This window comes from Garra rufa, chromosome 24 (assembly GCF_049309525.1).
Source record: "Garra rufa chromosome 24, GarRuf1.0, whole genome shotgun sequence".
Taxonomy (NCBI): Eukaryota; Metazoa; Chordata; class Actinopteri; order Cypriniformes; family Cyprinidae; genus Garra; species Garra rufa.
In genome coordinates, this window is record NC_133384.1 from 9484263 (window position 1) to 9499184 (window position 14922).

The 14922-nt window shown below is 29.6% G+C and overlaps 1 protein-coding gene across 1 annotated transcript in view; it reads right to left on the reverse strand.

Annotated features, from left to right (window-relative positions):
- Positions 1-14922, reverse strand: part of piezo2a (piezo-type mechanosensitive ion channel component 2a) — a 235552-nt gene that overhangs the window by 116970 nt on the left and 103660 nt on the right. Inside the window, 1 exon segment of the mRNA XM_073830385.1 lies at positions 12937-13096. Within this exon segment, the coding sequence (XP_073686486.1) occupies positions 12937-13096 (160 nt within the window).

The following is a 14922-nucleotide window of genomic DNA, read 5'->3' on the forward strand; positions in this document are numbered from 1 at the left end:
TTGAAGTTCTTGATGATCCTATAAATTGTTGATTTAGGTGCAATCTTAGTAGCCACAATATCCTTGCCTGTGAAGCCATTTTTATGCAATGCAATGATGGCTGCACGCGTTTCTTTGCAGGTCACCATGGTTAACAATGGAAGAACAATGATTTCAAGAATCACCCTTTAACATGTCCATTCTAATTCTTGTGCTGGTCAACATTCTCACCTGAGTTAACAAGACGATTACTGAAATGATCTCAGCAGGTCCTTTAATGACAGCAATGAAATGCAGTGGAAAGTTTTTTTCGGGATTAAGTTAATTTTCATGGCAAAGAAGGACTATGCAATTCATCTGATCACTCTTCATAACATTCTGGAGTATATGCAAATTGCTATTATAAAAACTTATAAAAACTTTTCCAATTTCCAATATTTATGTAATTCTCAAAACTTTTGGCCACGACTGTACACAAACTGCCAAAACACATTAATGTTCAAACAACATGTAAAAGTGATTTTTGCATCCGATGACCCCTTTAAATAAACATAGTATTTGTGACGACCTGAAACTGACATAAAGTTTTTGAAGAAATGTTTGATTCCCGAATTTACTCTTGTTATGTACGGCTGCTGCCGTCACCGGAAAAACTTTTACCCTGTAAGTGCCTATCCAGAAGCCAGAAATACGCAAGTGTGAAAAAGGCTAATGATGTATTTGTTTCTTTTGTATTCTCAAGATGTTAACTGATGGACTGGAGTGGTGTGGATTATTATTATTGTAATGTTTTTATCAGCTGTTTGGACTCTCATTCTGACAGCACCCATAAACTCCATAGGATCCATTCTCGAAATTTATTTTATATATTGGCAGGTAAACCATAATGGTTAGTAAAAGACACAAAATATTGTTGGAAAACCCAATGGAAACACTGCATTTCATTCAGAAGTGTGTATTTTAGAAATTCTTGCCATTGGCATCAGGCAATCAAAGTGATTAACTAATGAACAACAAAGAAACAAATGTAGATTTAATTATTTAAATTAGTATTATTTCACCATTTTGAGATTATTCCGATCAGAGATTATTTGCACTACCTTATTTAGTTTTCCCTTGTGTCTATTTCAAAATCACCATAAATCTAACTTCATATTTGACATTTCGTTTTCTCCCTACACTCTTAAAAATAAAGGTGCTTTAAAAGGTTCTTCACAGCGATGCCACAAAGGAACCATTTTTGGTTCCACAAAGAACCATTCAGTCAAAAGGATCTTTAGAGAACCATCTCTTCTTACCTTTTTATAATCTGAAGATTCACCACAATGAACCTTTTGTGAAACAGAAAGGTTCTTCAGATGTTAAAGGTTCTTTATGGAACTATTTAGACATAAAGGGTTCTTCTATGGCATCGTGAAGCACCTTTATTTTTAAATAACTGGCCACAAATTGTAAGAGCAGAGTCTGATGATTGTTTTGTTTTTGTTTCTGGAAGCCCCGCCCACTGCAAAAGCTCATTGGTCAAAATTCATGCTCATAACTGCCAAAGCTCTTTTGATTGGCTCTAATATTTCCCACTGCAATGTGGACAAACAGCTAATTACTTTATGAATTGATGCCCTGTTTCTAAACTGTTTACCATTACTGTTAACCAAGAGGTCTCTTCTGTTCACCAAGCCTGCCTTCATTTCATTCTAAAATGCTGATTTTCTGCTCAAAAACATGAATTATCATTATTATTTTGTTGAAAACAGCTGAGTAGATTTTTTTTTCATTTCTTTGTTTAACAGAAAGTTTAGAAGAACGTCATTTATCTGAAATAGAAATATTTTGTAACATTATAAATGTCTTTATTATCACTTTTGATATTTTATATATATATATATATATATATATATATATATATATATATATATACACTGCCTCCAAGCTTTTTAATGGTATAGTGTATAATGTTACAAAAGCTTTTAACTTCAGATTAGTGCTGATCTTTTTGATTTTGATCTTTTTTTTTTCATCAAAGAATTCTGTAAATGCACTCAACTGTTTTAAATATTGATAATATAATGATAATGTTTCTTGAACAGCAAATCAGCATATTAGCATGATTTCTGAAGGATCATGTGGCACAAGACTAGAATAATGATGCTGAAAATTCGGCTTTGATCAGAGAAATAAATTATATTTTAAAATATATTCAAATACAAAGCAGTTATTTTAAATAGCAAAAATATTTCACAACATAACTACTTTTGCTGTAATTTGGATCAAATAAATACAGGCTTGGTGAGTAGAAGAGACTTCTTTAAAAAACATCAAAAATCTTACTGTTCAAAAACTTTTGATTTGTAATATAACCATTAAATTTAAAATAAATAAATAAATAAATAATAAAACAAAATAAAAATTGTAACTTGAAAAAAAAATCTAGCTGCCAAGATAATATTTCTCATTTTAATTTAGTTTTACCTAATGTACCAAAATAACCAAAATGGACATAAAAATGTATAAAAACTACTAAATATGACAACATATACATATACACACAAAATTACTAAAAAGGAAAAAATAAACACAAAAACTGATTCAAAATATTAATAAAAACTATAATAGTATCTCATTGATACTAAACACTGATTGCAGTACTTTTTCATTTTACTTACTTATTCTATTGACCAAATTTTGCATTCATAAAAGTGTAAATTTACTAATAAGAAACCCAATTTTATGGTTTTGTTGACTGAAATATGTATTTATATCGACAGTTTTCGAGACTTTTACAATATATGTATTTGATTTTATTTATGCATTCATGTGTGTATGTATATCTTGTATTTTGGTTTTGAAGTTTTATACTTTGCTCCCCCTGGCAACTATTTTGGTTTGTTTTTGTCTTTCTATCTTTTTCTTTTCCTTTTCTTATTTTTTAAACATGTTATATGTTATCATTCTTCAAATATCAAAAAAGGACTTTTTAATTGTGCAAACAACGTGTTGTAAAACTAATAAAACTGAAAGCAATTCAATGATTTAGAATAAGATTTGACAATAAATATCAATCTAAACTGTGACTTTGCTAATATGGTTTAAACCTCTCTATATACCATATATGTGACCCTGGACCACAAAACCAGTCTTATGTAGCACGGGTATATTTGTAGCATTGGTAAAAATTTTAGAATTTTGTTTTATGCCAAAAATCATTAGGATATTAAGTAAAGATCATGTTCCATGAAGATATTTTGTAAATTTCCTACCGTGAATATATCAAAACTTAAATTTTAATTAGAAATGCGCATTGCTAAGAACTTCAATTGGACAACTTTAAAGGTGATTTTCTCAATATTTGGATTTTTTTTGCACCCTCAGATTCCAGATTTCAAAATAGTTGTATTTCGGTCAAATATGGTCCTATCCTAACAAACCTTACATCAATGCTTTCAGGTGATAAATAAATCTCAATTTAAAAAAAAATGACCCTTATGATGTTTTGTGGTCCAGGGTCACATATTAGTTTCAAAGACTGATTATCATTAAATACATTAAATTGCATGCACAAGTTTATGTCTATCCTCATAATATCAGCTATTGCTTGCCATGAGTTGGGCACTTTGAGTAATTCTCCTTGTATTTCTTGTTTGCTGTGGTGTTGTATGCTCAGCTGTTCCTGTCTTATTTACATGCTGGCCTGTTTTTCTTGGCAGAGCTACTGCTCCTTGTTTTTCTTGGTCTCTGTAATAAGAATAATAATATTAAAACAACTTGACTTCATTCGCACACCTTTAAACACTTACAGTGTGGTCTTAATTATCTGCCTGTCACGATCCATAAAGGTCTGAGCATGTGGGAAAGCATTCCAACAGTTTACCACCCTCAAACTACCAGCAACCCAAATACCGTCCCATTGAACAATAACCTATTCAAACATCAATACAGCACCTTTATAACACGTCACCTATAAAGAAAGAAATTCAACTTGTGAGAGATTAAGAATCAGAGAAAGAGAGTAAAATATAAAGAAAAAGGATCAGTAAAAAGAAAAAAAAAGGCAAGGCTGGGGGTTGGTAACTTTAGCACCGCCACCGAAAAAACAACACCAGCAAATGTGTTCCAGATGTGGAGCTCTTAAACACACACACATGTGCTGGAATGCATATGCATTGTTAATGGCATTAAGAAAGTGAGTGATTATGAAACATGTGGGCGCTGAGCGTTCAGTGACAATGCAAATATTCACTCGATGATTAATGTTGCATGCATCTGGTTTATGCCATGCCAAACTCAGTAGCTTGATTATACAGACCCAAACCATTAAACATTATATTCATAACATATCATACTTACAGCTGACAGACCACAGATTGATATCTGAACTTACAGCATGTAAAGTGTATGATTTTATGAGAATCAGCAAGCATTTAAAGGCTGTGCTGAAACGGGCTGAAAATGTCATCAGCCTCAGATTATTTCTTCATCGGATTTGTAGAAATGTAGCCAATGGATCCTCTGGAGTGAATGGGTGCCGTCAGAATGAGAGTCCAAACAGCTGATGAAAACATCACAATAATCCACAAGCACAATCTAGACCATCAGTTAACATCTTGAGAAGACAAATTCTAAAACAAATCCATGAAGACGTTTTCAAACCGTCACTTTAGGCTAAAATATGAGTCCATAATCCATAATTACAATGGCGTTTTAGTGGCATGTTAATTTATTTTTTAAATTTAAGATTACGAGATTAAAGTCGTAATATTTTTGAGAATAAAGTCAAAATTGCAAGAATAAAGTCGAAATACTAGAAGAATAAAGTCACAATATTTAGAGAATAAAGGTGAAATTACGAGAATGAAGTCAAAATACTATGGGAATAAAGTCTAAATATTTTGAGAATAAAGTTAAAATGATGAGAACAGTCAAAATATTTCTATAATAAAGTTGAAATTACAAGAATAAAGTCAAAATATTATGAGAATAAATGCTAAATTTCGAGAATAAAATAATAAATAATAAAGTCGAAATACTACGGGAATGAAGTCTAAATATTTGGAGAATAAAGTCGAAATTATGAGAATAATATTGAAATATTACGACAATAAAGTTGAAATATATATCGAAAATAAAGTTTAAAATTACAAGAATAAAGTCAAAATATTTTGAGAATAAAGACAAAATATTTTGAATAATATTGAAATATTATGAGAATAAAGTTGAAATATTATGAGAATGAAATTGAAATATTTTGAGAATGAGGTGGAAATATTATGAGAATAAAGTCAAAATATGAGAATAAAGTCAAAATATTATGTGAATAAAGTCAAAATATTATGAGAATAAAGTCGAAATATTATGAGAATAAAGTCGAAATATTATGTGAATAAAGTCAAAATATTATGAGAATAAAGTCAAAATATTATGAGAATAAAGTCGAAATATTATGTGAATAAAGTCAAAATATTATGAGAATAAAGTCGAAATATTATGAGAATAAAGTCAAAATATTATGAGAATAAAGTCAAAATATTATGAGAATAAAGTCAAAATATTATGAGAATAAAGTCGAAATATTATGAGAATAAAGTCAAAATATTATGTGAATAAAGTCTAAATATTATGAGAGTAAAGTCAAAATATTATGAGAATAAAGTCGAAATATTATGAGAATAAAGTCAAAATATTATGAGAATAAAGTCAAAATATTATGAGAATAAAGTCAAAATATTATGAGAATAAAGTCGAAATATTATGAGAATAAAGTCAAAATATTATGTGAATAAAGTCAAAATATTATGAGAATAAAGTCAAAATATTATGAGAATAAAGTCGAAATATTATGTGAATAAAGTCAAAATATTATGAGAATAAAGTCGAAATATTATGAGAATAAAGTCAAAATATTATGAGAATAAAGTCAAAATATTATGAGAATAAAGTCAAAATATTATGAGAATAAAGTCGAAATATTATGAGAATAAAGTCAAAATATTATGAGAATAAAGTCGAAATATTATGAGAGTAAAGTCAAAATATTATGAGAATAAAGTCGAAATATTATGAGAATAAAGTCAAAATATTATGAGAATAAAGTCAAAATATTATGAGAATAAAGTCAAAATATTATGAGAATAAAGTCGAAATATTATGAGAATAAAGTCAAAATATTATGTGAATAAAGTCTAAATATTATGAGAATAATATTGAAATATTACGAAAATAAAGTCGAAATTATGAGAATAAAGTTGAAATATTTTGAGAATAATATTGAATTATTACAAGAATAAAGTCAAAATACTATTAGAATAAAGTCGAAATATTTCAAAAATAAAGTCAAAATATTTCAGGAATAAAGTCAAAACTATGAGAATAATATTGAAATATTATGAGAATAAAGTCGAAATATTTCAAAATCGAGTCGAAAGTAGGTGGTGGAATTTTTTTACAAAGAAAACTGTATAATTTAATAAATTGATTCACAAGATTTTACTCTTTAAATATTGTGGCTTTAATCTTGTAATCTTAGTTATTTATTTTTTATTTTTTAACTTGCACTAAAACGCTGTTGTACATAACATTTTCTTCCAGTGACTCATATTTTTAATTAAAAACATCTTGATGAATTTGTTTCAGCTTTTGTCTTCTCAAGACAAGACTGGATTGTCCTTGTGGATTATTGTGATGTTTTTATCAGCTGTTTGGACTCTCATTCTGACGGCACCCATTCACTCCAGAGGATCCATTAGTGAGCAAATGATATACATTTTCAGCAAATTTTCCTTTTCCTATTCCTTTAATTGTCACTTTGGAATATAAGTTGCAACACATTTCAAATAATAAAAAAACGTAACTTATATTTTGGAAAATGCATCAAGTATCTGAGAATTCTGAAAATAAAGTCAAAATATTACGAGAATAAAGTAATAATTTTCGAGAATGAAGGCAAAATTATGAGAATAATATTTAAATATTTCAAGAATAAAGTCAAAATATTTCTAAAATAAAGTAATAATTAAGAGACTAATATTGAAATATTATGAGAATAAAGTCAAAATATTTAGAAAGCAGTCGAAATTACAAGACTAAAGTCTAAATATTAATTAAATATTCACTAAACCTCTGTTGTAGATAATAACACCTCCTCCAGTGACTCATATTTTAATTAAAAACATCTTGATGGATTTGTTTCAGCTTTTGTCTTCTCAAGATGTTAACTGATGGACTGGAGTGTACTTGTGGATTATTGTGATGTTTTTATCAGCTGTTTGGACTCTCATTCTGACGGCACCCATTCACTCCAGAGGATCCATTGGTGAGCAAGTAAATTTTCAGCTAATTTTAATTTGGGCTAAACTATTCCTTTAACTGTCAATTTGGAATATAAGTTGCAGCACATTTCAAATAATAAAAATTCAACTTATATTTTGTAAAATGCATCAAGTATCTGTAAGTTATTTAGACTGTCAGGTGAAGAAATAGCACAGCTCTAGTCAAGCAGCTCTACACAAGCACTACTAATTAAAAGACACATCATTCGCTACGTGACACAGTCTATGCGGCCTCTGTGCAGCTGGACAAACTTCAGACCTCACATCAAACAGGACATTTACCTGAACAAACACCGGACTGATTGCAAAGGAAGCTGAGAGGAGCCATCGAAAATAAACCGCTTTCTAGCCGTGTTGCATGAAGAGGCAAAGATGTCAGTTTGAGGCAAAAAGACATTAACCAGAACAATGTCTACAGAACAAATGTCTCTATGTGACATACGTGAGCCAGCGCTGGAGCCATGACCCGTCTAAATATTACCTGATCGTTGCTTAAAAAGCAAGAAAGGAACAGCACATTTTAATTCCATAAGGAACTGATGAGAAAATGGGCTGTTGTTGTTGTTTTGGTGATTTGGTTTTTTGTACTTCTGTATTGCATTTAGTTTTGTAAGGAATCCAGAGAAATGCTTCCTTTTCATTTTGTTCTAAATGTTCACAGGCTCTCAATGTGTTCTTTAGTTTTCTTATTCCTCTGAAGCTTCCTCCAGTGGAGTCAATGTGAGAAAAAGTTCCATCGTTATTTGACATTTTAGATCAAACTATTAAAATAACAAAGTCTTGTCTAATGAATCACTCAAACATGAAATATTAAGTAAAAAGTACAAACAAACTGCATAATATGCAGTACTTTTTTTTTTTCAAACATTAAATGTCCTTTTTTACAGTAGCTTCTCAAACCAGCTGGATTCTGATCATTTCTGCTTGCACTTTTATTTTATTATTAGTTTTTGAATTTACGAGAATAAAGTCTATATATGTATATATGTATTTTTGGAATAAAGTTGAAATTCTGAGAATAAAGTCAAAATATTACGAGAAGAAAATCGAAACACTTAGATAATAAAGTCGAAATTATGAGAAGAATATTAAAATATTATGAGAATAAAGTTGATATATTTATAAAATAATGTAGAAATTACAAGGATACAGTCAAAATGTTTCAAGAATAAAGGCAAAATTATAAGAACAATATTGAAATATTACGAGAAAAAAGTTGAAATGTAAAAAAAATAAAGTAAAAATTACAAAAATCAATTTAAAATACTTTAAGAATAAAGGCAAAATTACGAGAATAAAGTACTAATATTTTAAGAATAAAGTCAAAATTATGAGAATAATATTGAAATATCACGAGAATAAAGTCAAAATATTTAAAAAATAAAGTCGAAATTACGAGAATAAAGTCAAATATTTTGAGAATAGTCAAAATTATGAGAATAATATTGAAATATTACGAGAATAAAGTCAAAATATTTCTAGAATAGTCAAAATTACAGGAATAATATTAAAATATCACAAGAAGAAAGTCTAAATATTAAAAAAATAATGTTGAAATTACGAGAATAAAGTCAAAATATTTTGAGAATAGTCAAAATCATGAGAATAATATTGAAATATTACGAGAATAAAGTCAAAATATTTAAAAAATAAAGTAAAAATTACGAAAATCAATTCAAAATATTTCAAAAATAAAGGCAAAATTACGAGAATAAAGTAATAATATTTTAAGAATAAAGTTAAAATTATGAGAATAATATTGAAATATCACGAGAATAAAGTCTAAATATTTCAAAAATAAAGTTGAAATTATAAGAATAAATTCGAAATTACAAGAATAAAGTCAAAATATTTCTAGAATAGTCAAAATTACAGGAATAATATTAAAATATCACAAGAAGAAAGTCTAAATATTTAAAAAATAATGTTGAAATTACGAGAATAAAATCAAAATATTTTAAGAATAAAGGCAAAATTATAAGAATAATATTGAAATATTACGAGAATAAAGTTGAAATATAAAAAAACAAAGTAGAAATTATGAAAATCAATTCAAAATATTTCAAGAATAAAGTCAAAATTATGAGAATAATATTGAAATATTACGAGAATAAAGTCAAAATAATTCAAAAATAAAGTCGAAATTACGAGAATAAAGTCAAAATATTTCGAGAATAGTCAAAATTACGAGAATAATATTGAAATATTACAAGAAGAAAGTCAAAATATTTCGAGAATAATGTTGAAATATTATGAGAATAAAGTTGAAATACTTTGAGAATAAATACCACCTAATCTTTTCTTAAAATTCAAGAAAGGAACAGCACATTTCAATTCCATAAGGAACTGATGAGAAAAATGTGTTGTTGTTTTGGTGATTTGATTTTATTTGTGGTTTTTTTGTTCTTCTGCGTTGCATTTAGTTTTCGAAAGGAATCCAGAGAAATGCTTCTTATTCCATTAGTTTGAAATGTTCCCAGGCTCTCAATGCGTTCTTTAGTTTTCTTATTACTCTGAAGCTTACTAGTCGTTATTTGACATTTTAAGTCAATCTATGAAAATAACAAAAGTCTTGTGTAATGAATCACTCATACGTGAAACATTAAGTGACAAGTACCAACAAACAGCATAAAATGCAGTATAATATACAGTACTTTTTCAATTACGAATATGAAAAGTCCTTTTCCACAGTAGCATTCCTCCTTGCACTTCTATTTCATTATTAGTTTTTCTAAAGCAATTTCATCCAGTGTTTAGCTACATTACGCATCTCTTTCATATTGTCTATAGGCACAAATTACATAATCGCATCTTAGTAAAAACATCTCCATCCGCTCAACCGATGTTTTCATAGGATCTGCAGGATCTTTTATGGCAGAAGATCAAATTCAAAGCAAGCACTTAATGGAAATCAATACACTATAAATATTTGTATTCTTTCTAGATCAATTAACATTATATTTAAACCATTCTGTGTATTTTTAGATGCAGTAAGTGAGAAAGCGATCTCTTGAAAGTGAATTACGCCTCATGAATCTCCACTAGTTTATTTGTGCAGACAGTACGCTTGACTTATTGATGCAAAGGGTCCTCGCCGACTTGAACACACATTTATGTTGTTTCAGGCTGTCGTATTAATCAGAGAAAAGGCTCTTTGTTACACAAGTGAATATTTTAGCAATGTCATTTTCATTGGATTCAGTCTTGGATTCGGTCTTTATCATGCATGAGTTGATTCATCTCAGAATCAGATTTGATTTCCTAATAATCAGGCGCAAAGGAAACAATGACAGCCTGTGGAGAAACTGCACTTGCATGATTGGTATTCATCCAGATAGTGATGTGTTCGCAGGATTTTCCTCTACAGAGCCGCGCTTTGTAATTTATAGCCAAAACGGCCTTCGGCTTCAGCTGGAAGCGAAAAAGTCTCCTGCTGTGAGGAAAGAAGACGGACTTTAAGATTCTGGCTCAGTGTTTGCTCGATGAAAGTTATGCGGAGCCAAACAATGATTGATACGGCTGTGAGATGAGATGCAAATCTATATCAGCGGAATCTGCAAAATGTTAATTATTTTACCAAAATAAGAGGGATCCTTCAAAATGCATGTAATTTTTTTATTTAGTAATAAAAAAGTATGACTGTATGATATGAGACGGGGGTGAAAACTTTTGGAATTTGAGGATCAGGGTAAATTTAACTTATTTTGTCTTCTATAGTTCTTTTTGTAGCCTCTGAAGGGCAGTAATAAAGGAAAAAGTATTATATTTGGGCTAAATAAGCAAAATGCACACATTTTAATTCTGTTCAAAAGTTTTCACCCCCGGCTCTTAATGCATGTTTTTTTCTTCTGGAGCATCAGTGAGTGTTTGAAGCTTCTGTAATAGTTGCATATGAGTCCCTCAGTGGTTCATATGGATCAGGATGGATCTCAAAATCATACAGTCATTGCTGGAAAGGGTTCAAATACACAGAAATGCTGGAAAACCAAAGAATTTGTGGGAGCTGAAGGATTTTTCTGAAGAACAGCAGACAGTTTAACTGTTCAGGACAAACTAGGGATTCATGAACAACTATCACTATATATATATATATATATATATATTTGTATAGTTTTTTTAATGAATTGCAATATGAATCTTTGAATATTCCTTTGCACTGAATCATTGTTGTGGAGTTTGGGGAAAAAAAATAAAACAAATTTTATTGGATATTTCACTGTGAAGTTCACTTGTCAATAAACAACTTTTTAACTTTTTTAACATTTTTATTCTTTCTTAAAGTCTAAAAACATGAGGAAAGTATTTCCTTTTGTGTTCATGAAATTAATACTGTGATAAGTACTAATATTGAATTTTATGGAAGGATATTTTGAGAATATTTCTGGCCATATCACTACACTGCAAAAAATGCTTTTCTTACCTCAGATTTTTTGTCTTGTTTAAAGCCAAAATATCTAAAACTTCTTAAATCAAGAGGGATTTTCAAGACAAGTAAAAATATTTTCTTGTTTTTAGAAAAAAACAAGCCAAAATGAAGTTTTGCTTTCAACAAGCTAAATAATCTGCCAATGAGGTAAGAATAATGATCTTGTTTTCTGTTTAAACTATTTTTTTTTGCATACCCCATTGGCAGATTATTTAGCTTGTTCTAAGCAAAAACTCACTTAATTTTGACATGTTTTTTTCTGAAAAAAAAAATAAAATAATTATCATTTATTTTTTTTAAAGAATTTTTAGATTTTGGCTAAAAACAAGACAAAAAAATCTAAGAAAAGCATCAAAGTTATCTGACATTACACTGCAAAAAAATGCTTTTCTAACTTAGATTTTTGGTCTTGTTTTTAGCCAAAATATCTAAAAATTCTTAAATCAAGAAGGATTTTCTACACGAGTAAAAATTATGTCAAAATTAAGTGCATTTTTGCTTGAAACAAGACAAATAATCTTGTTTTCTGTTTAAAATAAGATATTTTTTCTTACCCCCTTGGCAGATTATTTAGCTTGTTCTAAGCAAAAACTCACTTTATTTTGACTTGTTTTTTCTGAAAAAATTTTTTTTTTTTTTTTTTTTTTTAAAGAATTTTTAGATATTTTGGCTGGAAACAAGACAAAAAAAATCGAAGAAAAACATTTTTTGCAAAAAAAAAAAAAATGCTTTTCTTAGATTTTTGTGTCTTGTTTTTAGCCAAAATATCTAAAAATTCTTAAATCAAGAAGGATTTTCTACACGAGTAAAAATTATGTCAAAATGAAGTGCATTTTTGCTTGAAACAAGACAAATAACCTTGTTTTCTGTTCAAAATGAGATTTTTTTTTGCTTACCCCATTTGCTTAGTCTAAGCAAAAACTCACTTCATTTTGACTTGTTTTTTCTGAAAAAAGAAAATAATTTTCCTTTCTTTTTTTTAAAGAATTTTTAGATATTTTGGCTGGAAACAAGACAAAAAAAAATCATAAAAGTGTTCCATACCTTTCTTTCAAAGTTATCTGTCATTATCAAGATGATAAGGTTTAACTCTTGAGTTCTTTATTACAATTTTTTTAAACTCAAGCGAACAAACGGTGATAATGTGAGAAATGTTGAAGGTGTGTGAATAAATTGTGGTTCTACTGCATCTGTGTGCTGTTTTGTCACCTGATTGTCCGCCTCAAAGTCGCTGTTGTGCTGAGACACGTCCTTCAGCGGCGGTTTCTCCAGACTGCGGCACAGGAGCCACGTGACCAGACTGACCACGAACATGCCGATGTCCGGGATGAACACTCGGATGCCGTTCCCGGCGTCTGCGCCTCGGACACTGCAGCGACACAAACACGTGCGAATCAACACTAGGTACAGAATCACTCCTTACACACAGTTCTCCATCCATCGCTCAGACAATCCTGCAATCACAGCGCTGCTGGAGCCAGAAGTTGACACGTCGAACCGCTCAAACACAGAGCAGTGTTTTGATAGCGCCACAGAGCCTCAGTGTTTACACTCTTTGGGAAGTCATGGTTTACTTACAGTTGTCTCTGCATATTAAACCGGGATAGGAGAAAATATTTTAACAGAAAAAAAGACACAAGATAAATATATACGTCAATTATATACAGTGAAAGTAAACTAGATAAAAAAGTTTGTCAAGACAAACTCTAAGCTGGCTTGAGAAAGTCGGACCAGAAAGTTTAAAACAGTTTTAAGTTTGATTGTTTTCAGTCTGAAACAGTTTGAAATTTAAAGTAGTTTTAAAAGGTTAAAGTTTGAATGTTTTGAAGGCAATACAGTCTGTCAGAGATAGATAGATAGATTAATAGATAGATAGAAAACAATGTTTGCATGTTACTAAGGTGATTAACAAGTAACTAGCATGTTGTTATAATGATTAGCAAGTTACAAGCATGTTTCTATTACGATTAGCACGCTATTATGTTGCTAGCATGATTAGCATGTTACTAACATGATTAACATGTGATTTTATCATATTTAGCACATTACTAGCATGTTGTTAAAATGTTTAACATGTCACTAGCATGATTAGCATGTTACTTACATGTTGTTAGCCTGACTTTATCATAATTAACATGTTACTAGCATTTTGCTAGCATGATTAGTATGTTTCTAACATGTCGTTACCATGATTTTATCATAATTAATGTCACTAGCATGATTAGCATGTTTTAACATGATTAACATGTTACTAGCATGTTGCAAGCATGATTCTAGCATGATTAGCAAATTACTAAAATGATGCTAGAATGATTACTAGCATGTTGCTAACATGATTAACATGTTGTTGCATGTTTTTAGCATGTTACTAGCATGTTCATAGCATGATTAGCAAGTTCTTAGCACGATTCAGGCGTAATTACCAAGTTGCTAGAATTGTTGTTGGCATGTTTTTAACATGATTAAGAATGTTTCTAGCATGATTAACATGTAGCTAGTATGTTTTTAACATGATTGGTAATTTTTGCTAACATGTTTATAGCATGATTAATCTGTTGCTAGCATGTTTCTATTACGATTAACAAGTTACTAGCATGTTGCTAGCATGATTAGCATGTTACTTACATGTTGTAAGCCTGTTTTTATCATAATTAACATATTAATAGCATTTTGTTAGCATGATTAGCATGTTACTAACATGTTTTTAGCATGATTTTATCATAATTAATGTCAATAGCATGATAAACATGTTTTAACATGATTAGCATGTTACTAGCATGTTGCTAGCATTATTCTAGCATGATTATCAAGTTACTAGCATGTTTCTAACATCATGATGCCAGCATGATTAGCGTAGCATAGTATTAGATAGATAGACCGATAGCATGCTGTTAGCATGTTAGTAACAAATAACTATCATGTTGTTATAATAATTAGCAAGTTACTAGCATGTTTCTATTACGATTAGCAAGCTACTAGCATGTTTTTAGCATGATGCTAGCATAATTAGCATGTTTTAACATGATTAGCATGTCACTAGCATGATCAGCAAGTTGTTAGCATGTTTTTAACATGATTAGAAAGTTGCTAACATGTTTCTAACATGATTACCCATGTAGCTAGCATGTTTCTAGCACGATGAGCCTGTTTCTAACATGTTTCTCATATATAATGTTGTTAGCATATTTAACATGT